Source organism: Alosa pseudoharengus, unplaced genomic scaffold (genome assembly GCF_046254945.1).
Source record: "Alosa pseudoharengus isolate Yale_2024_CS ecotype anadromous, Long Island Sound unplaced genomic scaffold, YU_APseudo_1.1 YU_APseudo_1.1_scf_1, whole genome shotgun sequence".
Taxonomy (NCBI): Eukaryota; Metazoa; Chordata; class Actinopteri; order Clupeiformes; family Clupeidae; genus Alosa; species Alosa pseudoharengus.
In genome coordinates, this window is record NW_027468564.1 from 56,798,236 (window position 1) to 56,813,131 (window position 14,896).

The 14,896-nt window shown below is 40.6% G+C and overlaps 1 protein-coding gene across 2 annotated transcripts in view; it reads right to left on the reverse strand.

The window, feature by feature from the left end:
• Window positions 1–14,896, reverse strand: part of LOC143134245 (immunoglobulin superfamily member 1-like) — a 40,993-nt gene that overhangs the window by 1,621 nt on the left and 24,476 nt on the right. Inside the window, exons 8-17 of one of the 2 annotated variants that reach the window (XM_076294461.1) lie at window positions 12,906–13,169; window positions 12,452–12,799; window positions 12,032–12,322; window positions 11,534–11,884; window positions 7,820–8,116; window positions 5,256–5,600; window positions 4,879–5,166; window positions 3,573–3,917; window positions 1,904–2,188; window positions 1,333–1,590 (exon numbers count right to left, since the gene is read on the reverse strand). In XM_076294461.1, coding sequence (XP_076150576.1) covers window positions 1,333–1,590; window positions 1,904–2,188; window positions 3,573–3,917; window positions 4,879–5,166; window positions 5,256–5,600; window positions 7,820–8,116; window positions 11,534–11,884; window positions 12,032–12,322; window positions 12,452–12,799; window positions 12,906–13,169 — 3,072 coding nt within the window. Of the gene's footprint in view, window positions 1–1,332; window positions 1,591–1,903; window positions 2,189–3,572; window positions 3,918–4,878; window positions 5,167–5,255; window positions 5,601–7,819; window positions 8,117–11,533; window positions 11,885–12,031; window positions 12,323–12,451; window positions 12,803–12,905; window positions 13,170–14,896 lie in introns of both variants that reach the window. The other variant, XM_076294455.1, reaches the window with a different exon arrangement.

The following is a 14,896-nucleotide window of genomic DNA, read 5'->3' on the forward strand; positions in this document are numbered from 1 at the left end:
TTTGTCGGTTTCTGTGCTATGAGCAGGCTTGGAATTTCACCATTCTGGGGGCAAGGCCACATTGGGCATATTTGGTGGGGGGCACAAAGGCCACATGTCAGGGCACCAAGGCCAAAGTTAACTATACAGTAGTAGGCTATAAAAATGATCAAAGTTGTATTTAGCCTATTCACTGCAGTAGACCTGCATCACTGTATGAAACATTACAAAAAACATGAAACATGACATATTACATAGAACTGTAAATCATCTGATCATCTAATATTTGCAGATATCTAGGCTATATATAACATTAATTTTATATTTGGCCTGTTATGAAATCATGTATTGAACAATTTAAGCACAGCTCAGCTTTAAGAAACTCAAATAGCCTAGATGCATGCTTAGCATTTTGTAATCATTAAGGCTACTTTCACAAACTCTTAGTCAGCTGTCCTATGATTTACCAATATAGGCGATATTTGTAACATTTATTTTGTATTTGGCCCGTTATAAAATCATGTGGAACAATTTAAACACATTGTAAAACGTAAAGCCCAAATTTGGAGACATCCATGCATGTCGAAATTTACTGCAAATTCAAAACTAGATTACTCTGGAACGGCTAACTGTACAGGGGACTGCTTTACACTTTTGTGTTCGGTAAGGTCTGCTGTTTAATCTGATATATGGTTTGTCATGTGTTAAAAGAAGGGTTCGTGAAGTATTCCACCGAGATGAATGGGTAGGGAGATCATGGGACGCAAAACCTTCAGTAGAATGTATGATTAAATTGAATTATATTATTTACTTTTCTCGCGAACCGTTCAACACAGCAATTATCGGCTAACATCGTTTAAAAGCTGAGAAAAAGCTCTTTCATGTGATACTTGTGATGTCTGTGTGATGAATAGGCTACTTCGCGAGTAGTTCAACTGAGAAGAATGGGTGAATTTGGACGCACTTTCTTTCTTGCGCTGTCACTTTCTCCACTGCGTAAAAGACTAAATTAATTTGCGCTGTGAATGCTAAGATTATTTTGACAGGCCACAGGCTAAATAAAAATCGCTATTAGTAGGACGCAAAGCAGAATATTGAAATAACGGGGCACCAAGGCCACCGTGGCCTGTAAACCTCTGATTTTCAAAGGGGCATCACGGCCAATGCAAGGGGCTACGACGGCCATGGCCGTCGTGGCCGCCGTGAAATTCCTACCCTGGCTATGAGGGATCAAAAGCTGTTTGATTCAAAGAAACAATGAGTACTGTGTCTCTTAGACAGGAAGTTGCTCTGTGGTTTGTTTAAACCTGCCTACCACTTTCCCACACAACAAAAACAAAATGCTTTCCCCACCTGAGTTGACTGAGACCCAGCTTCCAGGTGACCTTCTTTCCCATTTCTCTTCGATCTCACAAACATAGGACCCCTCGTCTTCCTTAGAGATGTTTGGTAGCATGAATGTTCCAGAGGTTTGGTTCGCCACATGTAATCCATCCTTATAGAATGTGACACTGCGGTTTGATTTGACACTTTTTCGCCCTAAACAGCGGAGTGTTAATTTCTCTCCTTCTTTCAAGGGATGCACTGGACTTTCCAGTATCACATTGCCACCTGCACAAGTTAGAAAATTAGTGAGCATCAGGCTATGGTTCAGATTGACAACCACACATTAAACATTAAGGGGTCTGAACTCTATTCACATATTCATGCACTTTGAGTATTTCCTGTTTACAGGATGAAAAATACAAACACAATCAGCAAAGAGAAGCCATTCCGTCTTTGACCCATAATCTTTTACATGAATCCGGTATATTCATATTTATTTATATAAAGTGAAACTGGCTCAATCTGATTTTGTTCTGTTCTCTCTTGCAATTTATTCTCAGAGATATTTATTTCAAGTTCTGACTGCCCTATCACTTACTGTGCACGGTTATGTTGACAGCATTACTGCGTTTCCCAGATTCAGACTGGCACCAGTACACCCCACTGGCTGATAGAGTTAAAGAGCTGATGTTACATGTGGATGGATCCAACATCTGTGACTTCTTATCGAAGGGGCAGTCTGACAGCTCCTTTGATAAAGTGAATCGTCTCACTGACCAAACCGTTGCAGCATCCTGTGCTTTGCAGGCCAGAGTGAGAGGCTCAGATACAAAATGCTGGGATCTGCTGGGAATGACATCAAGCCAGACAGAGGAAGAGGGACCTGGAGGAGTTGAGAACACAGACAGATCACACAACCTTTCGGAGCAGCTTCACCTACAACAACTAGTAGGTAGAAGACTCAGGGTGCAGGTTAAACTATTATTTCTAGAGAAATCCAGATGTATGTTTATTTACACTTTACTTAAAAGTATCGTCATAAGACTGTCATAAGACTGTCATGTACGTGTCATAAATAAGTCATAAACTTCATGACATAACGCTTTTGTTATTAAGTGACATTCGGTTTTTGTCATAACAATTTAGGGTTATGATTAGGGTTAGGTTTAGGGTTAGAGGTTAGGATTAGGGTTTGGGTTCATGTGTCATGACGGTGTCATGTGTTCATGTCGATACTGTAAGTAAAGTGTTACCGTATGTTTATTTCCCTGACCAAATATATCCCAATGATTGACCACTACTCATACATGGAAGAAGTCATGTGCCATTTCCTATTGCCTTGAGCTCTGATGTGGCATACATTTCACCACACCACACAACACAACCAGTGATATTTATTAGGCAATTTGCAGTTGTAGCTGCGGTCATCTCAGTATTGTAATAAATGCCATATGCCATAAACATATATCATGAATATTAACAACAGAATATTTGCATGAACAATAGAAAATAAAGACATATGACATAATTATTAAATGTTGAATAAAAACACTGTTCCAACAAGTTCACCAATGTAATGGTTGCTATGTTCATAACTGTGAATTACTGAAGCCTGCATGCATTTTGTGCACTTAGAGAGACACTAAACCTAGATAGATAAACAGCCTTGTAAACAGCAAGAACAGCTTCGTTAGCAGCTCAAATCAAGTCAAGTTTATTTATATAGTGCATTGTAAAAGTTACTATGTATCTTGCTAGCTATTGTAGCCTATTTGGGCTGAATCTGTTTTACAGGTTTTTAACATAGACCACAAAACAGCATCACAAATACTCTGGCAGCTAGTGGCGAGTTGTGTATTAATGTGTCATTCACATGATGGTTATAAAACTATGCATGTACAGACCTTTACCATAAAAATGGTAGAAAAGTAGAGTAAAAGTTAGAAATTACATAAATTGATTAATCCATAAAAACACCAATTGAAACAGGCTTTATACTTTATACTATACTTTATACTTGTTTTACAGAAGCAAATGTTTTGAAAGTGAAGATTAATTAATTTAAATTGTTAGTATCAGTAACAAAAAAAAAAATATAAAAAAAATGACACACTAAATAACACTACACTAAATAAATGTAACACTAAATAACACTACACTAAATAAATGTAACACACTGCTCTTCATCACCTACCTGTTACTGTAAGGAACACAGGATTGCTCATCACCGGACCTCACTTTGAGAAACACTGCTCTTCATCACCTACCTGTTACTGTAAGGAGCACAGGATGGCTGTACTCAGCGTAAGCGGCCAGCTCTTCTATCTCGGCTCTGCAGACGTAGAGGCCTGAGTGTTCTGGAGCAGAGGAACTGAGAGTGTAGGAGCCTCCAGCTCCTCTGCTGCTGTCTGACAGCAGCTCCACAGAGTATTCAGCCTCACGGAATCGACCATGATTGCTGACCAGAGGTAAGCCCTCACTCACTGGAACAGCTTTGTACCAGTGAAACCTCATGCCAGGAGAGGGGGCTCCAACTGAACAGCTTAAAGTCACTGCAGATCCGTCAGTCACCCAGTGATCTGGGCTGACTGAGATGTATGAATAAACAGTTTCTATTGGAAATATGAATATGATAGTTCTATGAAGAAAAACAGTTTTATGCTTATGCAATGGCAGCCAGCAAACTATCAAGCACTGTGCAGTAGTAAACCTCACTCCTTCACTCTCCGACACCTTGAAGGGGAATAATAGAGCTCTGTTGTTCAAGGTCACCGAACCAAAAAAAAAAAATGCTCCAGTTATTGTGGTTAGCTCTGCCAAACGGCCACAAAGCTATGCTATGGGGGCAGATTTTAGACTGTGTTTGTACCTCTTAACAGACGGATGAACGGAATCCTTACAAGACAACACTTTGCGTGTACAACTCAGTGATTGTGAAGAAACAGTATAAATCCAGTGTTTTGGACTTTACAGGAAGCAACCAAGGGAAAGGTATGTGTCTGCCTGCACAAACATTGGATTTATGCTGTTTCTTCACAAAGAATGAGTTTCCTAGTGTTCTGCATTCCTGCGGTAGTTTTGGATCTTTCAAGAGCGGTCTAAAGACTTATCTCTTCAGTTTACACTTTATTTATTCATTCTTAGATTTATGGTTTGTATATTTATATTTGTTGTTTTACTGCTTTTTCAGTGCTTGCCACTAGCAGGATAACTCAAGCTATGTAGCACCAACTCGTTTTTCTTACTGACAGAACTCGGTGATCCAAACAACAGGGCTCTATGTTATTTTATTTTTTTTAAGTTTTTGCCTTAAAGAGAAAAAAATCAGCAACTTTTTTTTTTTATTACACCTCCTCTATGCTAGAATTATGAATGAACACTTTTCAGATGACATTTATGTACAGTATATTAAAGTAAAATATCTCCTTTATCATAGTTTCTAAATTATGCAGACTTGCAAAGAAATATTTTCTCATCACCCTCCAAATTATGAGTAATAATTTCAATCTTGCTCGTGTTATGCAAATGTGCATTATAAATAAAATGTATTATTATTATTATTATTAAATGTACCTGGTATGTGAACTGTTATGTTGACAGCATTACTGAGCTCTCCAGATGTAGACTGGCACCAGTACACACCACTGTCATATGTGTCTAGAGAGCTGATGTTGCACGTGGACTCGGCCCAAGTGCCCGATCTTGAGTTAAAAGGACAGTCTGAAAGCTCTCCAGATGTGTACCGCCTCACTGTCCACTCAGCTGGGTTCCCAAGCCCCTTACAGCTCAGTGACAGAGACTGAGATTGAAGGAAGTCAGTTCTGTTGGGACTGACCCTTAGCCAACTAGAGGGTGAAGGACCTGTGATTGGGGTAAAGGTATTAGAAAAAGCACTTCTGGTGAACACCAACACGCACTTTAGATAATTAGACGTTTTCTCAAACACTCACTTGTAACCCACACTAGATGGGGCCTGCCGTACCCAGTGTAATAATCTCCTCTTTCTCCTTGGCACATATATATTCCAGAATGTTGTGGCCCAACTGAGCTCAGATTGTAGGACTCTGTAGATCCACTATCACTGTTCGTGAGGAGCTGTACAGAGAACGTCTTCACATGACCGGATCTGTCAGATTTAACAGGGATGCCTTCTCCAGGGGGAACAACTCTGTACCAGTAGAATTTCCAGTCTATGGATAACTGTGATGGATAAACCCCACAAGTCATTGTCACTGAAGTTCCTTCCATAACCCAGTGGTTTGGATAGACTCGTAGAAATGTAGTTGGGTTTTGAACTGTAAAACAATGGATTACTTTAGTAGGAAAACACATTGCCATGACAGAAGATGTGACAGAAGATCGTTAGATAAGAATGACAGTTAAATAACCTTCAGAATAAATAGGCTCTATTAACAGAGTGATGCAGTCTGTCTGTGAAGGCATTTTAAAACACCATTCCAGACACAAAATTGGAACAAAAGCTAATAATATGGATGTGTTGATACACTTGAGCTAAAAAGACACAGGGTCCTAGGGTGTGTCTGAATCCACTTTTGCTGTTTTGACTGTGGGGGAAATGGTTTCGGCGCCAGGCACATGGTTAAAAAGGATTGTTCTTATGTTTCGGAATTATTCATGTGTGTATACTATTTTGGGCGTAACATCCATTGAACCAGTGAAAGTGATATCTGTCATTCCGTTTAAGAGCAAGGAGCCCAAAATCAAACAGTGTGTTGGTATTTTGACGACGAGTGAGCATATCTCTGCACAATCTGCTTGCACACAAGACTGTGTATGAAACAGCAGGATTCCACTAAAGCTTTGCTAAAATATATGTGAGTGAGACAAGTAGAGGTTACATTCTGTGTAGAATATACGCTCATGTATTTCCGGTGTTAATTGTGTTGTAACGAAATCTTCTGTTATATTCTGCTCCTTACATCTTCACTCCGATACTGAATATCTTGTTTGCCCAATAATAACAATTTTAACACACGCATCAATCCTTTTTTATCATAACGTGCTGATTCCCTAGTGCCCAACCCAACCGGGTCTGTGTAGACACTAATTACATTAACAATAACGGCAGGTTCAAACACACCAAACAAACCAGCACACAGAGAGCATTTCGTGCACATAGTCTATTCATACATCCATAAAATCACTAGTTGGTGCTATAGGCAGCAATTAGCTAGTCGTGGACAAAATGGCTAAACAATTTTAGTAGTCCTTCACCAAAAATAAAACCTGTTTCACAGTTATATATGAGTTGTGTACAGCTGTACTAAAGTAACAGTAAGATAACCATAAAGACAAAACACCTGCTGCCAACAGCTGCCACTGGCGGTAATGTCACTAGTTGACAACTATCTTGTCAACTACAACCCCAAATCAGAAACAGTTGGGGCGTTGTGTAAAATGCAAATAAAAGCAGTGTGATAATATACAAGTCTTGTAAACCCATATTTATATTAATTTCAGGGAGGTATCCCGAACCCCCCTGAATAATATGCACATGAAATGACCTCACCTCAACTGTCTTTTGCAATCATTTAACCCACCATGGGCAATGCTAACGTTAATGCAGCGTGCAAGACTATCATTATTTTTTCACTCTTATGAGACAAGAGTACACTTTTTACAAGACCCAAGCCATCAAATATGGACCCAGAGTTTACTACCTACATTTGTTTGTGTTCATACAATACCCAAATTATCTGGAGGAGAGGGCCTCTCTCCCATTTCTTCATCATCTGACTTCCTTGTGTGTATAGTACTGTTACTGTTTCAAACAGGGAAAACTAGATGTGAAGGGTAAACTGTAACTGCATGTAACCAACAACCTAAAAGGTGAGTGGAAGTTGGTGTCATCACAGGGGTTTTTCTTACACTGGTGATCCGCACCTTTTAACTCTTCTTCCCATTCAACATGTCGTTTCACAGGGCCCATTCACTTAGGTGCTGCTTACGCTTCGAGCATGATTTGATCTGGGTTGTGGTATCCGTCCCTGCCCCACTCCCCCCAATATTGAAGACACAGTAATGCCTCTGGCACCGCTCCTCTCTCTCTCTCTCTCCCTCTCTTTCTCTTTCTCTCCCTCTCCGTCGTGTGCGCACTACACACACGATTTGAAGTCTCGGCCTCGCGTGTGCGCTCTTGCTCGCTCTTGTTCGCTCTAGATTCCAGAAGATTTGATCTAATTTGGGGATTTTCAGGGAGCCACTAGTAATATGCCGGTGAGTCCCAGAACTTCCAGGGGAGTTGGGATGTCTGAAAATGAGCCAATGGATTTTTTAAAGAAGAAAAAAAACGTTTTCTTTTACAAAAGCATCTCGGACAAAAGTATAGGCTACGCCTTGATTCCTTCAGAGATTACAGATCTTGCAAACATATTTCACAATTCACATGGGTGCCCAGTGTAATCATACGATTCAATAATACATATACATGTCTAACATGTTTACAATACATTTAGAACTCTAGGTGTAAAGAAATAATAACAATACAACTTACCATGTACGGATATATTGACAGCATTGCTGTACTCCCCAGATTCAGACTGACACCAGTAAAGTCCACTATCTACAGTCCTTAATGATCTTAGATGACATGGCCTCTCATCCCAAGTAACTGCTCCATGCTTGAAAGCACAGTGTGATGCTGTCAGTACATGATTGTTGTTGTTTGTGAACCGTCTCAAAGTCCAACCACTGGAATTGCCCTTCACCTCACAGGTCAGTGAGACAAACTCAGATGGAAAGTAATCTGACTTGTTTGGATAGATACCCAGAGAAGCTGGAGGAGAAGGATCTGGAATGCAACAGAGAAACTATATCAGTTCTGAAATGAGCACACTAGAGCAGGGGTAGGCAGCCTGCGGCTCCAGGGCCACATATGGCCCTTTAGTTCCTCTCTAGTCGCTCCCTGGCTTTCTCTAAAAATGGAAGTTATGGAATGGAACATTTCTAGCAATTTCATATAGTTGTTAAGCTTTAAGCTGTCCCAACACATTAACAGTTAGTAAAAGTATTATACTGTACAATACAGCATATATGCAGAGTATGGCGAATATGCCATATGCCTGAGGCTAATAAAGAACTGATTTCTTTTAAATGGTTCCGACATCTTTGCGGCCCCAGACAAATGTATTTTTATTTCACCCTTTCCTTTTGTATCTCAAATCCCCCGCCCGAGTTGGAAAGTGTAAATTACCCAGCTTTCTTGCGTCATTTCACGCAGGCACGGCCCCTTTACCTCGGAGTTCTTGAGGGTACCCCGAGGTGGCCGTACGACCTTACGACAAACATGGCTGCGCCCATAGTTGAGATGAGATGACATGTATTTTCTTTGCATTTGTACTGTGTTGGTAATTTTAATGTCGATGCAATGCTCTTACACACTAGATTACAATGCTGCTTCAATCCGGTCACCAATTCATGCATTTAACGTTCTTGGCTACATGTAGCACAAAACAATAACAATGACTAGCCTGCTAATGCCCCTCGTGGCTCGAGAGAAACGCGACAGCACTTGTTGAAATTGAAATAGGCGAAATTGAGTTACTAAAAAAAAGATTTTATTATTAATTCACATTGACCATACCCAACAAGGGAGAATAAGGGACGTGTTCTCGTGTTCTAGACAAATGTCCAGCACTAACGAGACAGCTGCTGCCCTGGTTGCATCCATGTTCTTCCAAAAAAGACTACAAACCCCAGCGTTCGCGCTAGCAACTCATTCGTACATGTCGTACGGGTGGGCGTACGAGGATTTACGATACAAAAGGAAAGGGCCATAAGTCAGCAACGCAGCCCACAAATAGGCTCCCAACTTCATGACGTAAATCTCCGCTGGTGGAATTCCCTCTTTTGGCTGAATAATACAACGTCTTCGGGGTCTTCCACCTGTATTTCACTTGTTCAGGCGTATGTCGATAGCCAGCCGCATTAAGTTTTTTACAAATCTTTTTAAAAACGTCGCTATTACGTAATTTTCTCCCGTCGATGAACTCCATGACATTTGCATGATTGCAAGACATAAGTTTGTCTCCTCGTCTTTCCAAAAGTGTGCGCGTTGTTTCGCCATGATTAGAAAAGTGCGTGAGACAATTGGTGTATTTTATCCTAATTCTGTGCGAATTGAGAATGCGCAGGCCTACAACACTCTTCCTTCTGGGAGCATATTCCGTTTAAGGTGTTTTCATGACCCAATATTCCGTTTTAAATTAGTAAACCGAATATGACCTTTTTCGGTTTATTTCAATCAGAATAAGGTGTTTACAAGACACACGCATATTCGTTTTATTCCCAATAAACTGATTCGAAACCGTTTATTGGCTGCATGGAACAGCGCTCAGTGTCTTTTTAAAGATCTGAAGTTGATTCCATGCAACTTGATGAAGTTGATTGCATCTGGAAGCTGTTGCTTTGAACTCATTGAATGCAGACCGAGGCAGTCTCTGCCTTTCTCTTCCCATCATGACTGCTAAAGATGTTACCTCTAGCTAGGTCATTCCCCATTATGAAATCCTCGCCATCAACAGGAAGACGAGAGCGGACTACTACTGGCTACTGGGAAGAAACCAGTAACCAGGTTAGACTGGACATGTAAACGATGGAGGGGTGCGGACACAGAACCCATCCCAATACGTCTTACTGTGGTGCTTATACCACACTTGGATGTAGCACTCAATGGCAGGACATTAGAAAGAATGAAATACTGTGCGCCACCAGTGTCTTGTAGTACAGTGACTGGACACTGGTCCTTAGACTTTCTTGTGAGCAACAAAAATGCTGTGAAGAGTAAAAGGGTTATAATACTCATCAGGCCCTTTTTGGGTAACAGACTGGCCACCAGGAGACACCGTTTTAATGAATCCACAACCTTTTGGCTGCTTTTGCCAGGCGCTCAGCAACTATGTGACCAGGATTGTGACAGAAGAAGCACAGTGTCTCAATCTTTGTTCTCAACAAAGATGAACTGGCATATTCAGGTTTTTATCTTGAGATTCTTCAGATTAATGAGGAATACTGTGTGGATAGTCTGATCTATTAAAAACACGTTTGTGCGTAAGAGTAAATTCATCTGCAAGAACTGCGGCCTGCTGCAACGTAGTAACCTTCTGCTCATTCAAGTAAACCGCCGTACACTCCGGCAAGCAGTTTTTAAACTCTTCCTGCAGCTCACGCACTGAAGCAAAGACCTCAGCCCTACATGCTGAACACCATCTGTCAAAAGAAGAAGAGAAGCCCTTTCTCTTTGGCAAAGTCAGAATCAAAATCTTTTTTTTTTCAAACACTAAGAAGGCTCGACACAACATGAAACTTTGATCGAAGTATCACGAGGGTCTCTACACATGAACTTGAGCATTGAGGACATTGTTTGTGTACTCAGAGGGCCAGATGTACTAACGTTTTTGCGCCCATTTCAGGCGTATTTGATTCACGAACGAAAGTTTGACTACAGTACATTAACAAAAATGGGTTGCATTTTGACAAGTCACACTTTAAGGGCCCAATCAGGAACCCCCATGCAGCAATCAGGAGTAGGCGGCCTTGGACACAAAGGAGCGCAGAACACCAAACACACAAGCACACTGCAGCTGTAACAGTTTCCTACAGGAAAAGCATGTTTTGAACAGGTACTGCACTAGCAAAAATAGCATGGCTGGCTCTCTTGTAATACCACTTTACCATGTGTGGCACTGTACTAAAAACAATACAATGCAAGTCACATAACAGTAACAGTGTCATATAACCATCATAAAGGTGCATTCAACACTAATGGAATCCTACCCATAGCACCTTTGAAGTCAGTAGCTGAAGTTAGTCACTAGGCCACAAGCCAGCAAAAAGCAATTTATCTGACTAAAAGAAAAACTGATGGTGGTAAAAATAAATAAGTGCAGATTACTGCACCTAAAGCCTGACAGCCCATCACTAAGGAGAAACCCTAACATTTGGAGTCCACAGGTTCCAGAATTCAGGTGGTCATTAATCATAAAGGATTTAAATCAAGTATTTAAAATGATTGGTGTAACTCTGATTAGCATGTCCATTTAGAGCACCCTGATAATTAAGCACTTATGTACAAAACTGTTGTCCAAAATAGGTTTACAATATTTAAATTAAATGAGAAACTCTACACTTGAATCCAACCTTTCTAGACACTAGACAACACAAGATGCACCTAACTGTACAAATATGTGCTACAAAAAGGGTATCTTACCTTTTACCCACAGATGCCTAAGGTTGCTGTAAGGGGTGTAAGAGAATGAATTTGGTCTCTGTGCTCGGCACACATAGAACCCTGTGTGTTCAGGACCCACAGTGCTGAGGGTGTAGGAGACTCCAGCCTCTCTGCTGCTGTCTGAGAGGAGCTCAGTAGAGTTTTCTGATAATTTCAGCTCATGTGAATAGGCGTTGGTATCTTCTGAAGGGAGTACTTCCTCAATTGGAACAATGACTCTGTAAAAGTGGAATCTCCAGCCAGATGAAGATCCTGACACATCACACTTCAGAGTCACAGTATCTCCTTTAGCTGGCCAGGTTGGAGATACATCTAACGTTGGATGAGGATCTACAAGCATTACAGCATACAGTGAGGTTGTCAAGTACAAATAAGAATGAATACACAGAGGATATCAACTTTAGGAGCATTTTATCGCGTGTGTTGATACAAAGCATGATGAATAAATTCTTCCGTGCTTTTGTGGTCATAACTTACTGTGATTCACTGATATCTTGACAGCGTTACTATACTGTCCAGATTCAGACTGACACCAGTACACTCCACTGTCTGCCACATCAAGTGAGCTGATGTTACATGTGGACTGATCCCTAGTCACTATGTTGTTGAAAGGACATCCTGAGAGAGAGGAAGGGTAATAAAATGTGAATCGCCTCAGACTCCAGCCACTGGCATTGTCCTGCGCCACACAGCTCAGTGAGAGGGACTCTGACTGAAAATACTGAGTTCTGTTGGAATTGATGGTCAGAGCAGCTTTAGGGGAAGGATCTGGAGGAGTAAGTGACAGGACAGGATTAAAGTCCACATGTTTCTCTTATCAAAACATATTTACTCTACTAAAAATAAATTACAGCAATTTCAAAGTAGCCTCCATTAACTGGGTCTTCCAACACCTACCTATAACCCAGAGAAGTGTAGGTGTACTATATTCTGTGTGATCAACAGGTTGCTCTCTCTCTCCTCTGCACACATAGACACCAGAGTGCTCAGGGCCAACTAAGTTGAGGGTGAAGGAGCCTCCATCTCCACTGCTGTCTGGGAGGAGCTCCAGAGAGTATTTAGAGCTGCTCTGTTTGTCTGTAAAAGTGGGCAGCTCTTCTCTGTAAAGAACAATTTTGTACCAGAGGATTCTCCACCTTGTGTCAGAGGTTGAGGTGTACTGGCCTAGACTGCAGCGCAAAGACACAGAATCTCCTGCAGTCAGCCAATCCTCTGGAGCGTCGTACACAAATGGACGTGGTCTATCTGCTAAAAGGCATAACATTTGAATGTAAAATCATTCAATTAAATAGGATTTAATTGTTTTTTGAGAATAAATAAATAAAATCAAAAATATTTAAGAGTTACTTACTGTGTATTCTCACGTAAACAATATTACTAAACTCTCCTGATTCAGACTGGCACCAGTAGTTTCCACTATGAGAGATATTGAGGGATTTGATGTTGAATGTAGCCTTTCCCAGAGTCTCAATCTCCACTGAATCTACATTTTTCCTGTATTTTCTCAAGATCCAACCACTTGCATTGCCTGGCACCTCACAGTTGAATGACACAGACTCATTTTTGTAGAATTGTGTCCTGTTGGGACTGAGGTTTAGGAAACCTGGAGAAGAGTCTGTAGTAGAGGATAGATAAGCTTGTTAAAACAGCTCTTTTAAAACATTGAAAGGCATAGGTCAAAAATTGGAATCAATGGGTAAACAATAAGATCTTGTTAGTGCGAAAGACAAGTTGTGATACCTTTAATCCAGATCAACATAGGGGAGCTGTATGGTGTTACCTTTAATCCAGATCAACATAGGGGAGCTGTATGTGTAGTGGTGTTACATTTAATCCAGATCAACATAGGGGAGCTGTATGTTTAGTGGTGTTACCTTTAATCCAGATCAACATAGGGGAGCTGTATGTGTAGTGGTGTTACCTTTAATCCAGATCAACATAGGGGAGCTGTATGTGTAGTATGTTGCTACCTTTAATCCAGATCAACATAGGGGAGCTGTATGTGTAGTGGTGTTACCTTTAATCTAGATCAACATAGGGGAGCTGTATGGTGTTACCTTTAATCCAGATCAACATAGGGGAGCTGTATTGTGTTACCTTTAATCCAGATCAACATAGGGGAGCTGTATGTGTAGTATGGTGTTACCTTTAATCCAGATCAACATAGGGGAGCTGTATGTGTAGTATGGTGTTACCTTTAATCCAGATCAACATAGGGGAGTAGTGTTGTCACGATACCAAAATTATGACTTCGATACGATACCTGCCATAAATATCACGATGCTCGATACTAAAACGATACTACGGCGAAATCCTAAGATATCTGGAGAAGAAAGGACTCATACCTCGTCCAAGTGTATTGAGTCATTTGTGTTGAATTTGGTGCACTTTTGTAGTGTGTAGGTCAATTCTGGGTTCTAAACTTCAAAACTTCCTACATAATGATTATTTTTTTATAGTCAGTAAAATAGTAGGCCTACTTTCTGTGATTAAGTCCTTTATTGTTTGTTATAGTTAATTTACATTGTGTTGTGTTTTGGCAATAAAGTAGCTTTAAATAGCCAAACTAGGCTAGATCAAGGTCAGTGTTCAAATTACTGCATGCAAATCACTGAATACTATGCAGAGGGGCCTAATCTTTAGGCCATCTGATGTACAGTATAGGCTACCCTAGGCCTTCCCGTGTTCATGGGATTTCTTTGACAGTTGCAAAGGGGAAAATGTGAGGATAGTCTTCTTTGCGCCCAGTGTACAAGTACGACGTTCCAACCACTCAGGTCTTCGTCAGATAGGCCTACACCATTACCTGTTGCAATATATCTGTGTGCATTACTATTACGTCTATTTCTTTGATAACATGATTTGCTAGCACGTACTGTAACAATACGCCGCTATTATTATTAGGACTCAACACGCTTTGGTGGTATTATGCTGTGGGCTTTAATTAGCGCATTTCGGGTAGCCTATCCTACATCTGGGCAATAATTATTGAACAAATTGCAGTCTACATGCCATGACAAATATTACCAGTAGTAGGCTACTGACCGAACATGAAATAGATCGTTTACAAGTTATGGTAATGTTATTCTGGCGTGAACATTGCGCTTTCATCACGTTAGCACCCTATGATTACAGCTCGTTATGTCTCGTCAAAATGATTACAGCTCGTTATGTCTCGTCAAAATTCATTGATGAAGGAAGGTTCGCTTTATCCCAGAGAACCATACTCGTTTCACTTAGGCTAGACTAAAACATAAGAGAAGAACTTGGCACTAACCATGTAGTCGTGTTTTCTATAGCATATTCGTTGACCTGTCGTTCTTTGAACTCTTTAAAAATGTT